Genomic DNA, 26,141 nt, shown 5'->3' on the forward strand with positions numbered 1-26,141 from the left:
TCCTCCCCCCACCCCCCAACACACACACACACACACACACACACACACACATGCAGCAGCGCATGAGCTTGGCTTGGTTTCTGCCTCAACATGATCTACGAAAACACAAGCACACGCAGGCTTTGATCCCGGAAAGCTTTTAGGACGCACGCGTTCCCTCAGTGTCCGAGTCTCTCGCCTCGCTCAGTGTGACGAGTCTTTTATCTTTGACTCTCGGACATGCTTGTTTCACAAAGAAATAAAAGAAAAGTCGCATTTGTTTTATGGGTTAGTCAAATATGATAGACGCAATAAGTTATCTTTATCTTTATTAGACGATTCTGCTGTGCGTAAACGCTCACAGGAGGTATTTCAACAGGCCATCCCGTTGACAAAGTGAAGAGGTAACAAAACTGTAATATTTAACATTAGAAGTGGTAAAAAAAAAAAAAAATCCAGCATCATTAGCTCTGCGAGAACTAGTGCTCAGCTAATTTTGCTTCTAGCGTCAGACACAAAGCTCCCCTGAGTTCACTCTTAGGTGGCCACAATGTCTGAATAAACCATTTGTGTCACCTGAGCCACCAAAAAAGATGACCTTTGACCTGGTTGACCGGGTGACCGGTCTGGAACACTACCTGGTCGGCGAAAGGACTCCCTAAGGGATAAATTCATCTGGCACAGGTAATTAGCACAATAAAGATCCATTTGAGCAAATACTAAGAGGCTTTATTATTGCAGTTGAACTCGGCTAGAAATGAATGAGTTAGATGTAACCAGAGGATCATTTTATATCTTCTGAAATTATCAGAAGATCTAAAATGGTTGATGGAGTTATTTTTTCTTAACTCCATCAAGAAGCTGAGATTCGGCATTAAAAACGCACATATCAGGTTTTGTCTGAATCCGCACGCCTCTCCAGGGAAGATGAATTAAATTAGATTAACAGATAATATTCATCTGGAATTATATCTTAAAAATAGAGTTTTTATATGTGACACACACACTGAATTTTAAAATAAAGTCTGAAAATTTAAGAACTGAAATTAATATGAATGAAAGCGACATGCATAAGCTTCAATTTCCAGTCTGTTGTTAATTTCAATGCAAGTCAACCGAAGTACATAAAAAACACATCTGTTGAGTTTCTCCCTTTTTTCCCCCCTCCAGAAATAGCTTATATTTTAGTAAATTTAGAACTTTTGATCAACCAGATATTTTACCGATTCATTAGGCAATCCTTAAAAACGGGAAAGCATCACAGCAGCTTTTGTTTTCTTTGAATTTCAAATAAATTTCCTCTCGGACTCGGACATCCGTTCTTACCTCAGAGTGCAATCAGGTCAGTCAGCATTCCCGCTCTTCCACAATGCATTACGGAGCGCTACGATCGGGCAGCTCCCCCCTCAAGACGCAGACTGCCCTCTCACCCGCAGGCAGAGACTCACACTCGCTCCCTAAATGCCTCTCTTCTCCGTCTACCTGCTTCACACTTTGTACTCCAGGAGTCGCATTCGTCTAAAATGTTTCCCCCTTTTGTTTTTTTTTCTTTTGGACTTTTCTTTGTCACTCTGTGGGACCAGAGAAAGGGAACACTGCGTATTAACTACGTCCTCTCTGCTGCCGCCGCTGCTGCTGCTGAGGTCAATCCATGCACAGCTGCTGTCTTCCCCGACTCCAGTAATGGGGAACATTTCGCTCGACTTGTTCCCCTCCTCCTCTGCCTCCACCCCCTCTTTTTTCGCTTCTCCTCCTCCTCCTCTTTTTTCTCTGCTGTCACTCATTACAGACTCACCCAGGCTTGCATTTAGAGCCTAAAAACATTTGAAATGTTAATTGTTTTGTTCTCCCAGTCTGATCACGACTGAAGCTCTGACATAAAAATCTAGTTGTGTACACTCCCCACCCCCACTCCCCCAAAAAAACAACACAGTAAAGCATTTTATAAATGGGAAACAATGTGTGAGGATCTCCGTAAGTGCAGCAGAAAGTACAAGCAAGATCATAAACTTCGCACCTCTCAATTGACCATCCCTCCTCCCCTCCGTCCCCTACACACATATTTAGACACTCACACCACGCAGGGTCTCACATGTACACCTGAACACACTTTTCAACCCGTGTTAACTGGGACCAACATTTCGTGCGGCCGGTGTTAAAAAGAGATCAGCAGGGAGGAACGGATGGGAGCAAACACTCGCACCCATCAAAGCCTCCAGGCCGCATTGGTCTGAAGATGGCACTCTTTCACTTTGTCCATCAGTTTTAAAGGCTGGTGCCAAAGACAAGAAGCACACTTTTACACTCATTCCTGAACCACACAGATGGGTGTTCATTCTCCTTTTCTCAGTACCACTACTCCAACATAAATGAGTTCTGGAAGAAAAAAAAAAGATAGATAAATATCTTCTTCTTAATTATAAGGTAAATCATTAATTGACTCCTTTCACAAAAAAATAAAAAAATAGGGGTGTGTTCGGATCATCATTTCTACTGTATTTCAATTTATGCGACTCAACTTTAAAGTTTACTCCAAATAACTGAATATATTGACAACTGTCAATATTGATGAAAGAGCAAAACACAAATAATAATAAAAAAATCATCAAGATGTTGTATTTTCAGTACGAGGAAGAGCTTTCATTTGGTTGTGATCATGTTGTAGTTTATCGTGGGTGTGCAGTGGGAGTGAACTGAGATCTCAAGACATAAGATCTTGCCATCATAAATCGTCATGATATTTCTTGTTAAAGTGAATCCTGCGGCTCTCAACATGTACAGTCTAGTGGAGGAAGGAAGTTATTAATATGAGCCTGTTATAAAAAGGTGAGACCTTTCACACTTCCCCTGCAGCACCAGACAAAGGGCAAATTCACAGCACTTTGTGAATCTAGAGTACATTTAAATGTCTCTATTCAAACTAAAACAGTGGCTGAGGATCAAATTTTCCAATTTTTTGAATTTATTCAAATTTTTTGAGCATATTATTAATATGATATAATTTTACAAACTGGAATGTCAACTATGCCATTTCGTAGCACCTGTTTGATTGTCTACTGTTGTCACATAAATCATGTTTCATAATGGCACTGTTCCTAAAACAGTTGTTCTCATTGAAGTATTTTAATGCTTTCATTTTAGAAAAGTAAAATAAACAAATGAATAATTAAGTAAATGAATAAATAAATACAAAGCAATGTTCTACAACAATCAGAAATATTTAGGAACGTCCAAGAAGTCACAGTATACAATATATTTTTATATACAATAAATATTACTAATGAAAAGAGACCATAAAACTGACTATAGAAATGCACTGTTTTATTTTATTGTGGCATTTCATGTTAGACCTTTACATATTTATGTCCTAGTTTAATTGTAAGGTGATCAATCAGCGGTAGCTTTCATGCTCTGTGATTTATTTGCAGGTGTTATGTGACCCTGTCTGCTTTGGAAGAAGTAAAAAAAAAACAACAAAAAACTAATAAATGAAAAATGTGACAAATGAGATGTGAGCTGGTGGAATCAAGATATTGAGCTTTCAAAGTTACAGAAATCTGACAATGGAATTGCCTTTGTCATGTCTTAGAATTCAGGTTTTTTGCAAAGACATTGGTGAGAAGAAACAAATTGGACCTGCATGGCATATGGGAAACAAAAAGTGTCACTAATTTTGTAAACGGATACTGATTGATATTTTGTGCCAACTGACACTTTAAGAACAAGCACACTAGCATTAGTGTTACCATATTGAGCAAGGTAAGGGTACGAAATGTACACAGACCTGAAGACCAACTTGGAACGGAGCCACTGTCTTTAACTGGGAACCAGCCATCTATAGATTGGTCACCAACATTTATCCCCAACCTTCAAGAAAGCCCTGTGATTGATAGACTGCTTGTGGAAGGAGTGTACACATTTTAGCAAAAGTCTGCAGAGTGTGTGTTATTGGTGGATATGCGAGTGTGTGTGTATGTGCGTGAATGTGTGTGTGTGTGAGCACTGGACGTTTGAGAACGTATGTAGAGGACTAGCTGTCAGAACAGATTAGGGTGCTGCCGAAGTGCTTGACAACTCAAGCACTTTATTATTAGCCAGGCAAGACCTCATTTGGAGGGGAGGGGGGGTCGTCCAAAAACATCCCTGGTGAAATATTTTCACAGCAAGTGGAGAAGGGAGGAGAGGAGGTGTCCCCAAACATGCCTGATGAAATATACAGGCCAAATTAAAACAGAGACGAAAAGAAAGAAAAAAGACTAAACAAAACTCCAGAGAGGAGTGGATGAGATAATCAGAGCGTTGAGCTGAAGATTTGCAAAGAGTAGTGTCCTGCTGCAGCTAAATACCATAAATCAGCTTTGCTTTCTGTTGATTTTAGAAGTGCTGTAAAAACACAAGAGTGAGGTGTCCTGGCTTTGACTTTGACTTTCGAGTGGAACAACAGCGGCCCTACTTAACCCTAAATATATTTTCCAAATCGCTCAGAGATACAACAGTCTCATACAAATACTAAATAAACAGAAAAGTGGTAAAGCCATGGATTTTGCTTTAGAACAGATCTGGTTTTCTTCTGTTTCAAAATCGTTTGGATGCTTTGTAGTTAACGACAGGGAGTGACTCTGCTTACTCCAGATACATTGATCGTATTGGGCTTCTTTTTCTCACAATCTAATATTTGATTTGGTTTGCACACTTTGACTTGTCAAGTGTGATACAAAAATAGAAAATCTTACTGCTAGGAATGCCTTAATGCAGTTGCGTCTGGGTCACATGTAGGATATTTTCAAAATTGCCATGTGGCAATTTTGTTAAATCACAACATATATTCATACATCTTGTAAAACTGAATTCTAGGCTGTACTTATCCCACTATGCTTAGAAAGTATGGGATAGCTCTCAATGTGGTAAGGGGAAATAACACAGAGAGCAGCTGAAGCACTTGCCAGTGAAAGTTATGACGGTCAAACAAAAGTTTATAAAGCATAGGAACAATCTATCTGAGTTTTTTGTCCAAACAAGATTAACTGGAATCACAATGAAATATGTCATGAGCTGAATCATCAACAAGTCATATCAAAAAAGAGAGAAAACATGCTAGCATTAGCCTAGCCTTTCAGGGTGAAAATGACATGAGCTTGGTAACCACAAGCATAACAAACAAATCATAAAATACATGTATTAGCATTTTGATGGAAGTATTGTCAAAAAAACAATCATCTTCTTTAGTTAGATAACACTGTGTTGGAGCTGCTTATTACAACAGTTACAGACCCTCCGGTCAGGACAGGATATCTGTTGATGTTAAGACATGGGGATAACTGCAAGACGATAACATTAATTTTAGTGACAAAAAGAAAAGGATGCTGGGATGGAAATATTTGAAGAAGATGAAATCCAGTCATACTGAAATTAACTTGCCAGGATTTATTTATAAAGTCTATCATTTTCTGCAATTGGATGTATGAGTTATTTATTGTATGTATGTGTGTACACATACACAGTGCCTCTTCCAATTTTTACAAGGACTTCCCACTGTCTTCTATTTATTTTTAATTCATTTTTATAGTTAATCCTTACCTTAAAACCAAATCATTAAAGGCACCTCCCTAACCCTAAACTTAACCTAAAATCAAACACACCTTAGTCCTAAACCTAACTGATAACCCCCCAAAAACCAGCTCTTCTTATATGGGGCCCAGGCTTTGGGAACCCATAAGGAGAAGTCGGTCCCCACAAAGCAGTATGTGTTAGGAAAATAGTCCTGGCAATGTATCAAATACAAGGCCACACACACATGCACACGCACATGCACACATGCACACACACTCACTCATCTGCCTGTCCCCTGCTCAAAGCTTTCTGCTGTCCCCATTTGTATGAGTGGTTATCAGCGTGGTAACTTTATCCCCTTCCTTTCATGTAAAATACATTGTGCCGAGCCTCCTCCCTCGAACCCCTCCCCCCCACCTCCATTCCTCCTACACCCTGCCTCCAGTTCCTCCACCCTGGGAGGTGTAAATCTATCCGTCTCTTTATACCTCCAAAAATGCTCCCTTTTCAGGTGTAGTAGGAAGCTATAAAAGAAAAAAAAAAAAAAAACGAAGTTAGGGAGTGAAAGGGAAGAACAAGGTGAGTCTGTGGAGAAGGGGGGGAGGAGGAGAGGGGATTCAGGTGAAATAGGTATAAGTTGCTCTGTTTCTGTTCCTTTCTGGCAAGTGGTGCCCCTCTTTGCTTATGTGCATTTACACCATTTTTTAGCTAAATGTTGAGCGAAACAGGATATAAGCCATGTTCACTTTATGTCCCTCAAATAAAACTTTGAAGCACGTTTTAGCTTATCACCACGTTGAAAAAAAAATTACACTGGGTTTTAGTGTTCTACTTTGTGTGATGGCTGAATGTCAAATTCATTCATATTTAGCCTAGAATTAATAATTTAACTATTGAAACTACCAGCTTTGACGCTATTTTAGTCAAACCTGAAATGAGATATCCAAAACTAAAGTCACTTTATACAATTTATCAAACAGATATTACATAATGGAGCCTTAAATAATGGACAAGGCTTTGAAAAGTGACACATCAATGTTCCAACAGTTTATACAGATTTCCAACTTGACCTGCTGATTCCAGTTTTGCAACTTTTCAGTTTTCTGCATCGGAACAATAAGACCAGTGAGTTTGTGGTGGTGGCAGTCCTAGTCTTATAGTTCTGACGCAGAAAACCGAACAGTTCCAAAATTAAGGCTAAAAATAAATAAATAAATAAATAAATAAATAAATAAATAAATAAATAAATAAATAAATAAATAATATTTCCCCCCCTAAGGTGCAAATATCTACTTACTGTGGGGTGTTACAGAATGTTGTTCCAGATACTGAGGCAAGAAAATAAAGCACTTGGTCATGGACTACATTTTTTTTTTGTTTGTCTTTTTGTAATTTCTTTAATATGTCAATCTATAAGTGATGCAGAAATGATTGAAATAAGGGTTTTAATTAAGGTTAGCAAGCTTTTTCCGCATGATGAAAGGTTTCCCTAAAGGTGAATAGCTTAAGCCATTACCCCCTATATTGCAAATGTTTCTTCAATTTGTTCATATAAAAAAAAAAAACACACACACAGAACGTATATGACTACAAATTTGTAAAATAGTCTCTAATATTGATTTATTTGACAGTAAAATGCTAGTAAATTTACATTTTAGGGAGAAGTAAATTAGAGGAGAGTGGGCTACTCCCCATGCTGCTCACTGGTGGTCCTCATACCTGCTGCTCAATCTGGCTCCTCATTGTCTCAGGGAGTGAGGGGATCACAGAGACGATTTAATGCAGCTTTACTTGATGGAGACAAATGAAAAGCCACTGATGGATTTGTGTGTGTGTGTGTGTGTGTGTGTGTGTGTGTGTGTGTGTGTGTTGGGGGGAGAGCACTGGTTCTGCACTGTTAATTGTGCGTTTGGCCTCGACTGCCCCAGCGCAGTTAATCTGATGAGGGTAATTAAAAAAACAACTGGGAGAAACCTAACCCGGCCCAAGGCTGACCATGCAGACACATATGCACTCATATTGGCCATTACTTTAATCAGCTCAATATAAAATGCATGTAAGTACAATATTTATGTCGGACGCTGACATAGACGTGAGGCATGTTTCCACTACAAGAGCCTTTTCCAGGAACTGGCATAGTTTTCTGGGGTCCCCTGTTTCCACTGCATCTTCCAGGATGAGAAACCTTCACCTGGATAAATATTTACCCCAGTAAATGGCTCTTGTAGCGAGGTAATAATTTGGTATTACCCTAAACCTCAGGGTGGAGTATTAGTGGTGCCATGCTGCTACCCATTTCTGATTCCAGGCAGGATGCTTAATCGCTCCGGTTGAAACTGGAGCAAATAAGCTTAAAATAACGCTTTACAGGGTTTAAGCCATTTATGTCAATGTATTTTAACAATCAACCATAAACTTATCAGGAATGTGGATCAGTAAAACCGTTTATGTGTCATGGAGAGCTGTAATTTCAACTAAATGTTTGAAATTAATTAATAATGTGCTAAAGGTGCCTCTTTTTGCACATTGTTAGGAAAAACCTTATGCAATAGAGTGAATACAGTGAGCCACTGCTGGGATTGGTCCAATTTAAAAAAAACAAAAAACATTCATGGTTACATTTGTTCCTAATTTGGAAGTTTCTTCAAATGTTAGATTGAAATCAAGGTGAAAAAAGTCTGAAGTTAGCCGACTTTCTGTTTCATTGTTAGACAAGCAGTTTCTCCTCAACATTGGTGATTGAATTGATCTTTAACTTGGTGTTCAGCTATTTATCCTGAACCCTCAACAGCTTAGTATACTCCTGACCTGATGAGTTTAAGGGTTCAGGGTAAATAGTGTCCAGGGAAAAAGGCTCATGGTTCAATGGAGTAAATATATCTATAATCTACCTTTCGTTTTCCTATTTCCTCCAACAAAGACTCATATTTCACTCAATGAACCATACTCTGTAGAAAAAAAATACATAAAATCTATTACAGAGCTCTTTTCTGAACTTTTTTCTGCTAAGAACAAGGCCCATTATTTCGCTGAATCTGACAGATATCCAACCCTGTACTTAAAAAACAAAAACAAAAAAACAGCAACCTGCTAAGACAATCTTCAATGGAGAAAAATTAATCACAACAAAATGTATCTAACTGGGAGGGAAACTCTCTAAACATGAATGCACATCCGTAACACTGTGTGCATTTCTTATCAGCAACAAAGAGTGAAAACTAAAACCGCTTGTCTGCCTTAAGTCAAGACTTTCTGCTCTGAACCAATCAAAGCAAAGCAACTTGCGGGGTGTGCTGTATGCACAGTTATGGACTAAGCAAATGAACAATAAAAAAATATAATAATAATAATAATAATAATAATAATAATAATAATAATACAAAAGTCTGCCTTAAAGAAACTGACAAAACAAAACACCATTGCTGTCAAAAGATAAAAAATAAAAAATTCTGCTAGCTCTTTTCACACCTTCTAATCTTACCAGTATAACGTAAATGATTATAATGTGTATCATGAACAGGTAAGAAAACAAAAATGTGCAAATTCACGGGGCTGTCACTTTAATAGCCATAGATCGAAGTGTGTGTGTTTGTGGGCCTGTGTGTGTGTAAAGGCCCGTCTGCAGCAGCAGCATCAATTATTAAAACTAATCTCATTAGGCCTCAGATTCCTTTCAGACGCTTTTAATTAAATGATGAATGGGCTCCCAGATGCCTGTTAAATAATGCTGCTTGTGACGTCACAGTGGGTGTGTGTGAGAGGTACGACATAAGGTAGATATCCTTCAGAAAAGATCCAAGGGGAAACATTCAGCAGAAAGAATGGTATGGCCTCACACACACACACACACACACACACACACACACACACACACACACACACACACACACACACACCATCTGGCCTTAGATTTAATATGCAGCCCTTTATTAGAAGTTACTGCTGCCCTCTGTGCCACAGAGAGGGAAGCGGAGTTAAATGTCTCAGAAGTCGCAAGCTGTTCTGGCATACCGCACTTTGAAAGACTTCATATCGTCTTCCTAATGAAATCACCCACAATCTGATATGTTTGTGCACAGGAAAGGCGGACTGAGGGGAAAAGAGGGCTCCGAAATGGCACAGTGAAGCGCTCACGAGTGTTTGGACCGAGAGAGAGAGAGAGAGATGTAGAGCTAAAAACACAGAATGAGAGCAACAGGTAAACCAGAGGGCAAGTAGAGTGCCAAAGCACCCGGGGCTCCAGACATCATGGATATGGCCATCGGAACACCCATAATCCCTCTTGTTTCTCATTCCCTCCCCTGCTCCCATAACGCCACCTCCCCGCCCTCGCTCTTGGGCTGGCGCTGTATTGGATTGCCAAACTCACAATGGGGCCTGAATCATCACTCCAGCCGGAGAGACCCAGCAAGAGACAAAGTGGCAGGGAGACTGGTGGGTAAAGAAAGGGTGGGACAGACAGACAAAAGGAAGCAGGGACACATCTTAGCGAAAAGAAAACTTCTGTGATGGATCTTGTCCAAACATGATCCATGACATAATCATGTTTGATTTTTACTGTTTTTTTTGTTTTTTTTTTCACTGGACAAACAGTAAAAAAAAATAAACAAACAATAAAACCACTGTAGGATATAAGAAATAAGAGTCGCTGTGTCATTGTCACAGCATGTTTAAGTTTAAAATACTCTTCATTTTTCCAACATGTCTCTTTTGTTAATGTTTTACAATGACCAAGTCAAAGTCCTGACTTGAATCTAATAGAGAATCTGTGGAGGAAGCTAACAATTTGGGTGATGGCAAGGAGGCCCTCCAACTTCAAATACTCGGTGCTTATCAACAGTGATAAATTGTCAAAATATCTTTGGAAACATTCAGAGAGATGGTCAGCAATTATTCAAAAGGTTTAATTGATTATTGCGATAAAAAAAGAGGTGCCAATTCAACTGAAATGAAAATAAAAACTTTTCTCATTTCAAAACTGATACTCCATTTACATTGTTTTAATCAGATTTAAGAAATGTTAAATCCTCAATCTGAATCTGCCCATGGCGTGAATACATCTGGGCCTAACGATAGCAGAGAATCATATTTAAAGAAAAAAATGTACATTTGTAATGTAGAGGAAAGTAGGTTAACTCATTTTATTGTTGTACTTCTCAGGAAATGGAGCAGAAAGTGCTTTTGTTTTGAAGAGCTGTCAACCACATTGTAACAATGCCAGTTTTATAGAATGTGATGTCAGGAAAGGATTAAATATATTACGTTTCCATACAACATTCCGCTTTATTCAGATGTGTGTTAATATCCAAATCAAAACCTTTGGATATTAACTTTAACAATCCAGTTAAGAAGTCCAAATCAGAAAACGTTCTTGATAAAATGTGTCTACAGTTTCAAGCTGCCACCTGCCCTCAAGCCAGAGAGCTCCTTGTGCTTTTGTTAAAGATTGAACTCTGATAAAAGGGAAGTACCTTGTGTACTGACCTGAACATGATACCTCTTCTATTTAAAAAGCCAAAAAGCAAAACTAAAACTGCATTATGGCTTAAAAGCATTAACGACCATTTCTTTGTCAACTTTACAGCCTATTGAATCCTTTTCCTTATCACTTATCAAACCAAAAGGAAAGACAGCTTTAACTGCGCGCCTTCACAACTCGTATTCGGCTCCATCAATATCATCTAACAATGACAATACGCCGAAATAATTTTATGTGAATTTACATTGGCTACCATGTTTTGTTTAAAGGAGCAGGATCAAAAGAGGAAAATTTCCTATTAATTCAGACTTTTTTTAAAATGATCTGACAAAAAAATGAATTACCGATGTGACCCGACCACAATGGCGACGATGAAAAGCAGCAAAACAAGAAACAATAGATATTCTGTTCACAGAAGGAAGAAAGCATGTGGGGAAACAAGGGAAATAAACATTGCTTCCAGCAAAAGATTTAAACTAAAACAGAGACCCGGGTCACGTCCCATCTGGCACCGACGCCCTCTCTGCTACCTCTCTGGTGCTGGACTGCTCTGAGAGAAATTTAATCTCCCAGTAGAGCAGGAGAGGAAGTTCTCGCGGCAGGCAGGGCATGCAGGTTCCTCCATAAGCAAAGCACAACTGTTGGAATTTCATTTCCTTTCCAGCAAAACGAGGAAATGCGCTTTTTTTTTTTTTTTTTACAATAAAAGCAGATGAGCGTTTAGCGGGAGATCGTGAACTATTTTCCCCCAAAGGTTTTTATCGAGACAATGTTGTTTAATGTGCTTTTACACGGGTGACTTTTTCTTTTTACTTCCACAGAAAGAGTTAAAACTCTAAAGAGTCAGTTTAGGACAGAGTTCAAGATGTTAAATCGCTGATTCGACACAGGAAAAAAAAAAAAAAAAAAAAAAAAACATCTGGCGATAATGCGTTTTTCTTAAAACTCTTTGTGTAATCAATAAAGAGAGGGATCCTGGCAAGAAATACATCGTCCTGACTGAGGCTCTATTAAACACGTCTGGCCACAGCGCAGTGCTCTCTTCACTCAAATGACCTCAGCCATCCCACACCAAAGAAAGTGTATGTGCAAAACAGAGAAAGAAACACCTACACACACGCGCGCTCTCTCACACAGCAGACGCTCAAACACACTTATCATGCGGTTTCCTGTCTGGTGTGTTCCTTTAGAAACCCACGCTGCCTCTGCTCCGGGTTTCTAGATGGATTCTCCAGTCTGTTTTGGGGGTTTTGCTCTGTGACAGCGTGACTGGCTCACAGGTCTGTCTGTGACCTGCTGACCTCACACCTAGCTGTCTTTCCCTGGCTTGCCAGAATGCAAACTCAGCTCTCATATGATCAATTATGTGAACTGAACAGGTTTAGGTGAAAGACAGATGCTTTAGTTTAGACTAAGCTCCCTTTCTTTCCTACAAAAGAAGGTATTTGCTCTAACGTAGGATTGATTGCGTCAATCAGCGAGTTTCTGACATTCAGCAAAGGCAGAGTTTTTTTGACATTATACATATTATATATATATATATATATATATATATATATATATATATATATATATATATATATATATATATATATATATATATATATATATATATATATATATGCCAGGCTACAGTACCAGGCTGTGAAGCATTCCTAAAAAGTTCACTTGCCTGAGGACACTGCATCAAATTTCAGATTCGTGCTAAATCAGGAGCTTTGTTTTTCCATTTTCAAAAAGGACAACGGTGATCATTTAATTTGAAGAGATCAAGTTATATAGCATCAAAAGAAACTGTTGGAGACTCCATCTTTCATAAGGAATCATTGACAATTGAAGCTTTTGAAAATTTTAATATGTTGGATCTTACAGGTTTTAATTCAGTCTTGCTATAAACAAAACTGCTTGTTTTCATGTTTGGAAGCAAGATGCAAATCAGCTCACCTTCAGTGTTAAGTGATTTAATTGTTCCCTTTGACAAACTAAGTGTAATAACTGCATTGTTGCAGCTTGTCATTTCTTTGCTTAGTGAAAATAATCTACCCTTGACCTCAAGCTCAGCTCTTAATTGTACTAGATTAATTAAATTGCTTTTTTCTCTAGCATTGGTAAGAAAATAAAAACGAGTTCCAATAACTTCCTGCTTTGTTCGTGCTATATTTTCAAAACAAAATAACTATTTAAATGTTGTTTTTTTTTTATGACATTTGTTATATTGGCTTTTAGCAAAAAAAAAAAGAAAAGAAAAAAAAGCCTGCTTACAAATTTATGTGTCTTTGCCAAACACATAAAATGAACACTTCTTGCTCAGTTTCAGGAGTAGACTCTCACAGCAGCATTCAGCTGTCAGCTGAACATTAATCTTAAAGGAATCACTGACACTGAACTGAAACTGAAGTGGACTACGGTGCCACAGCCTGGATGCCAACCTACTAGCAGGATGCCATGAAGTAGCTGTTACACTCCGCACTTCTGGGATCTGTCTGCATGCCTTGTTGCCGGGCAGATTTTAAGATGACATGCCAGGGCGATCTTAGCTATCGGGTTTGGCCATGTTCATGCTGAACTGCTGCTGCTGCATGTACATTTGTGTCAGTGCGTCTGTATGGGGTTGTAGAGGTGAAAGAGGGGTGCAACCTGACCCCCGTTCCTCCTCTTACTTAGTCTGTCTGTCTCACATACTAATACACAGAATAGGACAGCTGCCATAGTGCCTCTCCCAGAGCACCAGAGGAAGAAAAAGCACCTACAAGAGCCTATTTCATCTTTTCTTCAGCATTTCTTCCACCTCCATCTCTCACACTCACTTTTTCCAGAGCTTGTCATAGATTTCAACCCTGAAAGGTTTGCAGGAGTCAGCAAATGTCCTCCCCTCTGCCACTTTAAATGAAAAATAAATTCTGAAAAACTGGAAAAGGTTTGTGTAAAACATTTGTTTTTCCTTATCGACATGAAAGAATTGACTTGTAGTTTTTTTTTATTGAATTTAATAAAACTAATAAGTATTTAGCTATCATCTCTTAGAGCATCCTTCCTTAATAACATGTTTTCTCCAAAGCAGAGCAAACATGTGGCAACAGGTGGAGAGAGACACTTAAACAAGCTAAAAGTAGCATTAAAGGGCTAAACGCCTCTTGCAGTTCTTCCCTGAGGACCCCAGACGGCAGGCAGACCCGGGGCGGGCAGGCGGCCAGAGAGGACGCCTGACCATAACCCAGATGACGTGCTGTGGTCGTGGTGGGAAAAGGGCGTGGCGGGGGAAGCGATGGACGGGGTACTTTAAAGGCTAGAAAAGGAGGAGGGGGAATATCGGGTGTCAGTGGACAACTCCCCGAAACTGTGTCTGTGAGGTCCTTAGTGTTTTCTTAGTAAACGTAGACACGCCTATTTCAATGAAGCAGAGCGGGGAAAGAACAAGCCACGTTCAATTTGAATTTTCAAGCAGATAAAAAATGACAGGAGTGTTTTTATTTCATTGTCTTATTTATCAGCTATTATTATTATTATTATTATTATTATGATAAGTCAGAAATATAAGGAGGATAGAAAGTTAGAAAGTTTTTACATTGAAAATCAAGGAGTTCCAGGTACCTCAATGATAAGACAAAAACTAGTGCAGGACTTCCAGAAATGTAACGTATTCCCTGAGCTGAAAGTGTATAACTGCACTTTGGGCCACCAGAATTGTTCATCTTTATTTTATATCACACACGCATAACCCACTCAAATCAGCAATGACTTAAAAAACAATAGATTTGCTTTGCAGGTGGATTTTGTGCTGGCTTTTTACAATGTAAAAACTCAATAAATAAATACTTTATTGAAGAAGAACAAAAATAAAAAAAAGTCATTTGTGTAATTGTATTTTTATATTTTTTTTCCTGACTCAGATTTCCAGGCTTTAAGTCTGACAGGATCAGCTCAATTTCCTTTCAGACATATGAAGATCAACACACATCTGCCAGTTGAATATTAATTTGTTTTTCCCATTTTGAAAAGTGAAATTGCTGATTCACAAATACCTGCTTATAATATTTTGGAATTCAAAAATATCATAAGCTTGTAGATGCTCGGACTCAGAAAAAGAAAAAAAGAAAGAAAGAAATTATATTACAATTTCTGAAATCACAACATTTTATTTGGCAGTTTAAAACTTCAAGTAAATGGATCCCTTTCTTTATGTTCCTACATGAATGAGACCAAAACTGAAATCTTTCTCTGCAGCATGCAGACAGTCTTAAAATTGGCAAGAAATGAAATTTCTATAAGCCTCTGTGGCTGTGGATGATTAAAATCGCTGCCCTTGCTCTGCGATCCAATTTCCAACTTGAACAATTAATCAATGTCTTTGAGCTGCAGCTCAAATTCACATTATAAATGATATCACAGTCCTATTTAAAGCAGGTGAAGTAAATGGGGGGGATATAGACATCAATATTTTATATCTGAATACCAGTGAGTCAAGATAGACTGTCTTCTTCTGTCTTTTCTTTTTTTCTTTCTTTCTTGCTTGCTTTCGTCGTATGCATGTACTGTATGCGTGACGGACATATGCTCCACTGGGGTTTGCCTGTAACCCAACCCAAAGTAAGTTTGATGAGACACACACACACACACACACACACATGCATATACATACACACACACACACAAAAAATAAAAAGGTGAAAAAAACAACATACTTCATGTGCTCTGTCCCACTTCGCAGCATTATTACTGTTGAGGCTGGCAGGTCGTAGAGAGAGAGAGAAAAAGAGCAAGAGAGAGAGAGAGAGAGAGAGAGCAAGAGAGAGAGAGAGAGAGGCTTGATGGAGGAGGAGGAGAAGAAGATGAAATTACACCTGTTCTGGTGGCTGACTAACGACTTTGAAATGTGAGTGGCCTTCGCACGTCGCCAAAATCATTTTCCCAACAATACGGCCTGATCTTTAAACAAGCAGAACTGGGACGCTGCGTCGACTCTAAGCGTCAGTCCGAGTGCATCTAGGTGTCTCCTTGTGTTTTCTGAACATATCTCTTACGTCTTTTATTTCTCAGGAGCGTTTTTGCTGTCATTTAGGACAAAATCAGGCAAAAAAAAAACAAAAAATAAAAAAAAAAACTTTGTTTTTCATATACTTTTGCTGCTTTTCACCAACTACTTTCAGAATATCCTCACCGAATCAGGAATCTATAAGTATGAATGTTTTTATCTGCGCTATGTTACCGGGGAAGTGCTCAGAAACTAATTTCGACAGCCTGTCAGTAAGTTCTCATGGGTGTCCAAAGTTACTCCTCAAGGGTCATTATCCTACATGGCTTAGGGTAAGACCTGCGTCAAATGAATTGGTCATTACTAGGCCCTGAGGAACTTGATGACATGCTGAGGAAGTAATTAAGCAATATGAATCCACTGCATTGGCACAAGGACAAGATCTAAAGCCTACGGGACACTGGCAATTGAGGACACCCTCTCTTATGTGAAAAATGCTATTTTGCTAAGTTAGCACTTCAGAAAAAGGATTTAAAAAGATTGCAATTATGTCATGATTAGTCAACTTGGTTAATTCTGAAAATAGATCTGTAAACACAATGATTACACATTTGAAACTTTGGATATGAAAGCAGCTTGAGGAAAACCTTATCTATCACCTGAACTCATGCAGGATGTTTATGTGCAGATGTAAGTGTGCAATTCACTTTTATATTATTGCTTGTCCTGGGTGATGCATGGCCTGTGTTCCAAATCTGCATCTGATTGGTCGATGAGAACCTTGTGGCGGCTGTTTCCCTCAAAGGTCCAACTGCTGAACGCTGAGCAAAACTTAAAGGCCAACCAGATCAACAAGAAACCTGATAAGCTATTTTTCGAATTTAGCATAAATTTTGTGCAAATATCCTGCAAATATTTTCATTTCGTTTTTCTTTCAGGATTTGGACGAACTAAACATCACAATAAAACGTCTTCTAGGGCGTCACACAGTTCCAAATCCAAAGTGAAGAGCCTCCCTAAGCCTCGGCACCAAGAGGAGCAGAAATAAAGATTTTTATGAGTAAATACGCCAGGCGCTGTAAGTTCCTGTTCAACTGTGGTGGGTCAAAGGTGGTTCTGATATGATGAATATGTCCTCCTTTTTTCTTCCACCAATCTTTCTCATCAAATTAAGTTATTCTTGGCTTTAATTTCTCTTTCTTTAAACTCATGATAAAACTTTTGTCATAAACATTTTTGATAAAGGTTAGATTTTAAAACAGTTTTGAAACTGGTTAAAGAATAGAACACCTTTGTTTTGTTTTTTTGTTGTTGTTTCTGAATGTTTTTTGCTCAACTAACTCACAATGGTGTGACTAAAAATAAACCAAATCCTTGTTTAGGCTAATTATGTATCCTCAGCATTTTTCAGTGTTCCAGTCATTGTTTTCAATTAATGCTAAAGCGAGTTTATTAACTGCATTGTAGAAATTCAATCATACATAAAAGACTTACTTTGCACAGAAAGTTTTGAGTCAATGTGTGTAGCGAGCTTCACTCCAGCTCAAGAAAATTGTGACATCCACCATATGGCTACTGGACTTGCATCACATCTGTTCGCGAGTTTGTGCACACACACAGAGAGACACACAAGTGGACCCACACACACACGCATGCACACGCACGCACGCACACACACGCACACGCACACACACACACTATCCATCTAATGCACCATACCCCACAGCTGTGTGGCCAACACAAGGTGTACTCTCTCACCCACAGACCTGCATGCATACAGTAGCCTCTGACTCACCATCTGTTCGCTGAGGTCTTGCGTGGCCTCCATGGCTTCTCTGGCTATGATCTGCCACTCACTTGAAAAGCAACAGACACAAGACAAATTTAAATGGTTTCAGAAATGTAAAGCAATAAAGTTTTTTTTATTTTTTTTAATTTATTTATTAATTCCCAAATTAATAGGAAAAGATGCATGCTGTCCTTCTGGGGACAATGGTTGCCTCTTCCTTATACATACATATATGTATATATACATAAATCTTTTATGTCTATGTGGTTCTGTCAGTTGGATCTTACGTTTGTGTGTGTTTGGGTTTGCATGTTTGAGCAACAGGAGACCGAAGGAGGGAAGCGCCTGTGTTAACTTCAGCATATCATCTTTGGCAAGGGTGAAGTGGAGCGATAATTGCAGAAGTAAATATCAACAATGAAAACGGAGAAGCGTAAATGATATGGCTGCATGGCTGGCCCTGGACCACAGACACAGTGGCTGGCCGTGGCACACGAAGACAGTGAGTGACCCCGTTAATTCTAGACAGGAGACAGGTTGATGAAGGGAGGGAGCGAGGGAGGAGGAGAGTTTGGACGCCAGGGAATTGTCTGCAACTTAAGGTGAGAGGCGATGCTGCGACCGTCGCGTTCTATTCCTCGTCGCTCTGTTGCTGCTGAGGCGCAGAAAGTGATGCTGCAACAAAAGGGCAGCTGAAAACAATGGACAACAATGCCAACATCCCAGGAAGGACGAGAACAGAATGGTTTGTCTCTTGTTTACTGTGCAAAGGGTGTCGGGAAAGTTGGACGACTGAACAAAAGCGCTCTGGCTGCAAAGACGAACGCTCACATGCAAACAAAGAGAGTCCTTCCCTGTTATTAGACCTGTAGTTCCCAGCAACGCAGTAGGGAGTGCCTGTAAACCGTTTGCAGGTTAGGTTCCTCACGAAAGAAAACAACAACACATTTTTAATGAATTAGAAGAAATCAATTAAGGTGCTTTGTAAAAAAAAAAAAACAAACTTATTCACACCCTAGGAAGGTGCCAATCTTTCTGTCATAAATTTTTGGGAAAGACAGCTGATGATCACATGCTTCAATCTTATAAGCCATTGGAATCCATTTTACTTTTACTTTTATTTTACAATTACGCTTAACTTCGTTTTAGTCTATAAAATCAAAATGCCAAAGAAATACATCGATGTCTGAAAAATTGTTTTTCTGTTTATAGATATTTGGAAAAACTAATATCTGTGTAAATGTACATATGTACTATTACAAAGAGGCAGATAAGGATAGCATGTAGACTTCAAAACAGCAACAGCTGAAATGTTAACTTAATAAAAGCCTGGTTTAAAATATGAGCTATTGACAGTGAGTAGCATTAAATTAGGGTTGCGCAGGCGGTTTGTGTGTCTATCCACTGGCTCGATCCTTTAAACTAACTGGCATCCTTTTAATTTTTCATAGCGCTCAGCTCCTCCAGGCCAGAAACCGAAGACAATAATGCGTCTCTCAGGTGAATTGATTTGTGCCGGAGCCTCTACCACCCTCCATCGCGCCTCCTCCCTCCTGTCTCTTTCTCTCTCTCTCTCTCTTCCATTCTTTCTCTTTCTCACTCTATCTCACCTTTCTGGAGGACACAATCAGCTCTCTTTTCTTTCTGGATTTTCACTCCTTCCAACATCCTTCTTGTTTTAAAACATGCCCAGTGAGTTGGAAAATACACTTATAAATTGTGTCCTGTTTGTGGTTTCATTAGTTGTTTTTTCCTGTTTGTTTGTTTGTTTTTGTTTTGTTTTGTTTATTTTTCCATTTTGAAATGATGAAATATTTGATACAACAAATGACTCCTGCAAAATAGATGTCTGACTTTTAAATATCCCCTCAGATTCATTTAGCACAACAATGAAATGTTTTCAAACTCATGTGTGTAACAGGGCCGGCCCAAGGCCTAAGCAAACTAAGCGTCTGTGCGAAGCCCACAGATCATGAAGATCCCTCTATTTCTCACACTTCATTCAGACGTAAACATTTCTCATTTGTACTCGGGTTTATAAAGAATAAGTCTACCTTAAGCTTTGTCTCACAGATTTATGAATTACAGACAGAAATATAGTTTTTTAAGTTATCACATTTTGTGCACACCGATTTTGGGAATCAATCACTACGTGATTGGCATCTTGTAAGAATAAGCAGTAAAACTTTCCTGACTCTACTGAGTTCAGATTGAATTTGTATACTCTGGAGATGACTGTTCGACCATCTGAGTAAATCAGAGAAACAGCCTTATCTCTACTGCTATTTATATTATATTTATATTTACCCTGAATAACTTCAGGGTCAAGAAAAAGACATTATGTGAGTAAGTTGATTAAATTGTTGACTTGCAATCAGATAACTCCGTGAACTTCTGACTCTCCCTTTTACGTCCTTTTATTTCAATATATTTGGAACAAAACTTGTACAGTGACCTAGTGAATCATTTATAAATTAAATTTGCAGTACAATAATCTGTTTTGCTTCATAATTGATTTAAAACTATGCATATATTACACAGGGAAAAAATGAATTAACATCTTTGATCTCTAAAACGTTCCATAAGATATGAGAGTAAATACTAGAAATTTGTGGTCAGGTCAATATGTTGTTCGCTGTTTTAAGAATTTGTGAAGAAAAAAGTGCATAAAAGTAAAATGTTAGAATATCTGATAATTTATTTAAACTACTCCAAGAACATGAAGTAGCAATGTCACGTATGTGAAAAATATTAAATATTACTCAATGATTTAATAAAAATGTTGTCCATGAACTGATTTCTGAGCTCGAACACAAGCAAAGTCGTTAAATGAGATTCAAACTATAGTTTTATTTAGTTCCAATGTTTACTTATGCCTTGGGTATTCTAGGAGCCAACTATGAAATTTGGGTCTGTTATGTAAATAAGTAAAATAAAAAAAATAAAAAAACATTAGCTGGATTAACTGGAATGGGGCCTTAAATCAAATTCCGCATGGGGCCCTACATAATTTCGGACCGGCTCTGCAGCCCAGCAGTTACCTGACACTAAGCAGGGGGATCAATAAACTCGCTATTTCCTTCAGCCTACCAGCAGAGAGAATTATATTCCTTACTATGGCTATTGACAGCGACATATAAGAGCCACACATGAGACTGAGGAGGGGTGAGGGGTTAGAAAGTGCAGCACGCGGCCAGGCTGCGGTAATTTCACGCTCTGAGAGCCGAAGAGAGGAAGATGTTGAACAAACCACATGAAGGCAGCTGCAGGCTGACCGGACCGCTATGTATTCATTTCGACTTGCGCCTATCAATAACGATGAACACGTTTTCTAAGCATTTCACTGCCCACTTCATTGGAGACATTTTCTCCCTCGGATATGATGGATTCTGCAGCAGCAATTTTACTTATTTATTTAGATGTGAGATAATGATATAAAGAGATGTATTTATTATATCTATCTATCTATCTATCTATCTATCTATCTATCTATCTATCTATCTATCTATCTATCTATATATATATATATATATATATATATATATATATATATATATATATATATATATTAGAGCTAGAGCTAAAGTAGGTCTCTTGATTAGATGTTGGCCGATTAAGGACGAAAAGAAGGAAGCCACATCCTAGATCCTCTGTGTTTTATAATAATATGGCGTGTGACCTAATAAATTTAGTCGTATAGGTAAAAGCTTCTGAACTCAAATCGTATCCATGTTTTATGTACTGAAATTAAAACAACCTGCTTTCATTTTGTAAATTAGGAGACATGGACAAACATAGAGGATGCGCGCCAATCTGAAGGATCAATTCTTCATCTTTAAATGTAGTAAAAAAAAACAAACAAAAAAACATTTGCTTACGTTGATTTATTTGTTTTACAATTATAATTATTTTAAGAATTTACTGCTAATTATTTACGTGTTTAATGACATTTCATTTCAACTCGCGTCAACCGCAAACCTAAAAACTGAAATGCAAAGTTTTTCCTCTAACAGTAATCGTAATAAAAAGAAATAAAGACATGTATTATTACCGATGTGCCTATTATTTTTTTTATTATTATTCTATAGGCACCAAATGCCATCAGTGCTGTTTTGGGGTTTTAACCCGTCTGAGTGTAAGTCCTGTATGTGAAATCTAACCTGCACACACGGATTACGGCGCAATAGGGCCCCTATCAGATTTTGCGTCGGCGTGTACCTAACTCGTCATGTTGTTAGGGGCAGGCTAATAGCCAGGGGCCATTCAAGCCCCGAGAGCCGGGACTGTGGTGGTATAAGATTCCCATTTCCTACATATCAAATATAAACACAAACTCCACGTGGGATGAAAGAGAGATGGAGAGGAGGAAGGGGGCAAAAAGGGCCACGGGGATGCGGACCGAGATCTGCGGGAGGAGAGGGGTGAAGTGTCTCCAGAACCTCTGATTGGAAAAAAAAAAAAAAAAAAAAGATGAAGAAGCACTGAGCAGCACTCCTGTCAGTCGTCAAATAAACGCTCAATGCGACTTTATATTCTGGATAGTTTACCCCAAATACGTCAAATAAAAAAAAAAAAGATCTTAAAACTTTGAATGACTTCACACGTAAGTTGCTCTTACATCAAAAACTGTGACATATAGATTTAGATCATAAAAAAAATAAATAAAAACTCAACGTCTACAAGAAGTTTTGATTGATGAGAAACAAGGAGACATGCATGTTTATTTCTCAAACTCACGATGCAGCGTTATTAGTTGTCCTAAGCAGATAATGTTATTTTACCCGCATGAAAACAGTTCAAATTTCTAAATAAAAATATAAATTAAAAAACGTGAATATTACATTTTGAGTTTGAAAATCTTAAAAATGTCAAATGTCGATAATAATAATAATAATAATAATAATAATAATAATAATAATAATAATAATAATAGAGAACAATAAGTAAAAAAAAGAATACATTAAAAATCAGTAAACAAACATACCTGTATTGAAAGTGTTCCAGCACGAAATGGGTTTCCAGATTATCCCCTCACAGCTCGGAAGCGCTCATAACAAATGCGTTGCTCTCGCCGCACAGCTCTCCCTGCTGTTTGCAGGCTGTCACTGACTGGATCAAAACACTCAGCCAATGCTGGCCATTAAGAGTCCTACACTAAAACAGGAAAAAAAAAAAAAAGAAGAAGAAGTATTTCAGATCACACTGAACACACCGACAAACCCTGACTCAAGTTCCGGACTTCTGTTTCGGTGGCAGGAAAGTTCGCTTCCGCGGGGAAACAACATTATTTTCAGTCGGCGTCCAAGTTTGAGCACCAGGCGGGTTCAGAGGATATTGGATATTTAGGACCGCCGCTGAGCTGCGCATGCGCCCAGCTGCCATGCGGACAGTGTTGGGGCAAGTGTCCAAACGAGTAATGGGGTTCAGTCAGCGGGAGGGGTGGGGGGAGCTAAGGGGCGGGTGGGCAGTAAGATGACTTCTTATTAATAGTTTGGTCCAAATGACGTGCTCACAGTTTTAAATATCCCATCTGAGGAAAAACAAAATGCACCCACTGACCAGCTTCTCTAACTCTCCATAGATCAGTGACTCTGTAGTAGTTTTTGAATAGGTTTTGAGATAAAATATTTGGAAAATAATTTAAAAGTTAGAATATCAATGGTATAGTTGTTAAAATATGCATCCCCCCCCCCAATGTAAAATGAATACAGAATATGTAGATTTAACACAGATATAAATGGAGACAAATGAAGACACGTTTTTTTGTCATAAAACAATATAACCAGGTTTATTAATTAACTTTTTTCTAATATTCATTACCTTTTTTGAATTGTCACTTTACTACTGTGATTTAATTTAAAATACACAGTGTATGTAATAATGTAGATTTATTTTACAGAGCTATGCACAGCTCTAAAATCCCTGGTACTCTGTGTTCTATCAAGTTCAGAGTAAAAGAACAAACTTTGGACCACAGAACCAACACCGACAGATGACATTGCACCCCAAATTGTCATTTGCTGAAGAAACTTAAGACTGGACCTCAAACAGCTTGATCCTGTGTCTCTCCACTCCTGCTCCGGATTCTTGGGTGCTAATTTACAGATGAAATACAAATTTACACATTTTCTTCTGAAGCGATGACAATGCGTCCTTAGATCAGGTAAACAGAATCTCGAGCCACTAAATTCACATGAAGTCCAGCCTTATGTGAATTTGCCCCAAAATCTTGACATACTATTTTTAGCTTGAAACATGTTTTGTGACTTTCCCAGCAGGTATAGGGTGTTAAAAGTTGACTGTGAAGGCCAGAAGATATTTTTTTTTCCAAAATAAAATCCCTTTTTTATTGTCCTATCTCAAATTATAATCTTAATAAAAATAACACTCTCTCCACATTAATGCTTTACATATATTTCTCTTTATAAAATAAGTTTACACATAATAAATGTATGTATAAATTTAATATAAGATGGAAAAGAAGATGTCCCAGCAAATACAAATGCTAAACAAACTCTCCTGTTTAAAATATTATATTGCATTAAGTATATATTGACTATAAAAAGATAAGCTTGGCTAAACAGAGTTCCTGAACAGAAACTGGAGGGAAAAAAAATGCCACTGCATAACTTCATCATATCTTGTTCTGGATATGAACAAGATATGCTATTCTTTCATAGCAAGTAAAGAAAAATGAAAGATTTGGTCTTTAAAAAATAAACTACAATGTTTCTATCTTTCTTAGACTTTATGGATTCTGTGGTTGGCCTCAGAGGTTTTTTTTTTTTTTTTTTTTTTTTTTGCCAAACTTTAATTTATTTGAGAGCATATTCTCTGCACAGTTCCTTAATGAACGCTCCTGTTGATCTGGAGAGTCCTCTGATGTTCACACGCTCAGTCTCATACAGTGAAGTGAAAAAAAAAAGATCAGGACATCCTACGACAACCTATATGTTTCAGACATATTTGGACATATGGATATTTTTTAATATACACTTAAACCACAATATGGAATGTAAGTAATATAAATGTCAATGAAATAGAAGAAAATACCTTTTAAATTACTTTGTAAAATGATTTTTTAAAAAGATCAATGTCTGGTTACGAATAAACTAAGACACCTACATTTATTCTTTTTAGCATTTTGAAGAAAGATGATTTAGCCATTTTGCTGCCCTCTGAAAGATAATTGTAACATAGGGTTAGGGGTTGACATGTTTGTATATACCTCCTCATCGCCATAGTGACTGCAGACATCACTGCTGTAAATTTTACCACAAAAACATATGTAGCAATCTGGCACAGGTACAATCAGTTTCATTGCAGGAGGTAAGCCATTACATTTGCATCCTCCTCCTCCCAGTGTTTTGCCCTTCTTGATGATCAGCATATTTTGCATATTCATGAAGGCAGACATGATACATTTAGCTCTCCTGTTTGTAGGTCAGGTTTGTGCATGATATCAAGTTTTTTATTAACTGTTTTTATACACACAAACCTTCATTAAATCAGGCCCTTTGTTGTTAGGTTACAAGCAACTGTTTTGTGTAAAACTGTCCCACTTAGAAAAAAACTCTGTCCCATCTGAATAAAATCAACCCCAGAGGCCACCACCAGCTTTTATTGAAGATATTTTGATATGCTGTTGATTTTGGAATTGTGACCCAAAGGTCTACTGGGTTGTGTCAGCCCAAACCAATCAAACTTACTTCTTAGATTTAACTTTAAGATTTTTTTGTAGCTCCTGTCTTTCTTCACCGTGAAGAGGTTCCATTGCTGGCAGAGTTTTTTTCTTTTTTTTATGTATTTATTTATTATTATTGCGGATTCTTCTCCAATAAGAATAAGGTTCAGCTTGATGCTCTTCTCCCCCCACCCAGTAGCAACAGAAGAAACCCCCATCACTCCTCCTCCAGGCCTGAAAGCAGCCATTCAGTGATTGACAGAGTCTGGCCGAATAAATTGAAACCTCAAGCTGCAACAAGCCCAAAATAGCAGGAAGCTGTCGGTGACCCGCGGTCTCTAGTGCCTCATGTCAGCAAGCCTAAAAAACTTGGCAGAACATTTTGAACGGAGGAGCCATGTACAGGTGTTGTGCATTTCTCTCAGATGTGTGTGAAAGTGTGTGAAGGAGCCAACGAGAACTGATACACACGGATGGTTTGACCACATCAGCACAGCAACAAGTTAATTCAGCAAGTGCCGCTTTGATTAAAAAAAAAACAAAAAAAACTGAAACGTTTGTTCAATCTTGTAAGAAAACCGATTGAATCTCCTTAATCAGAATGAAACTTCACTGGAATTTGACATTTTTGACAGATGGATCAGTGTTTTTTTTTTTTTTTTTTTTTTTTTTTTTCCCATGGGGTTCC

General features: G+C 38.1%; 1 protein-coding gene across 3 annotated transcripts in view; it reads right to left on the reverse strand.

Annotated features, from left to right (window-relative positions):
- eya4 (EYA transcriptional coactivator and phosphatase 4) overlaps positions 1-23,132 on the reverse strand; it is a 56,542-nt gene extending 33,410 nt beyond the window's left edge. For 2 of the 3 annotated variants that reach the window (XM_015029722.1, XM_015029721.1), the window contains exons 1-2: positions 22,754-23,132; positions 17,776-17,836 (exon numbers count right to left, since the gene is read on the reverse strand). In XM_015029722.1, the coding sequence (XP_014885208.1) occupies positions 17,776-17,808 (33 nt within the window). In that variant the 5' untranslated portion in view covers positions 17,809-17,836; positions 22,754-23,132. Of the gene's footprint in view, positions 1-1,305; positions 1,669-17,775; positions 17,837-22,753 lie in introns of those variants that run through there. The other variant, XM_015029718.1, reaches the window with a different exon arrangement.
- Between the last annotated feature and the right edge of the window lie 3,009 nt (positions 23,133-26,141).

This window comes from Poecilia latipinna, unplaced genomic scaffold (assembly GCF_001443285.1).
Source record: "Poecilia latipinna isolate Pla-1442-1.1 unplaced genomic scaffold, P_latipinna-1.0 Scaffold161, whole genome shotgun sequence".
NCBI classification, from domain to species: Eukaryota; Metazoa; Chordata; class Actinopteri; order Cyprinodontiformes; family Poeciliidae; genus Poecilia; species Poecilia latipinna.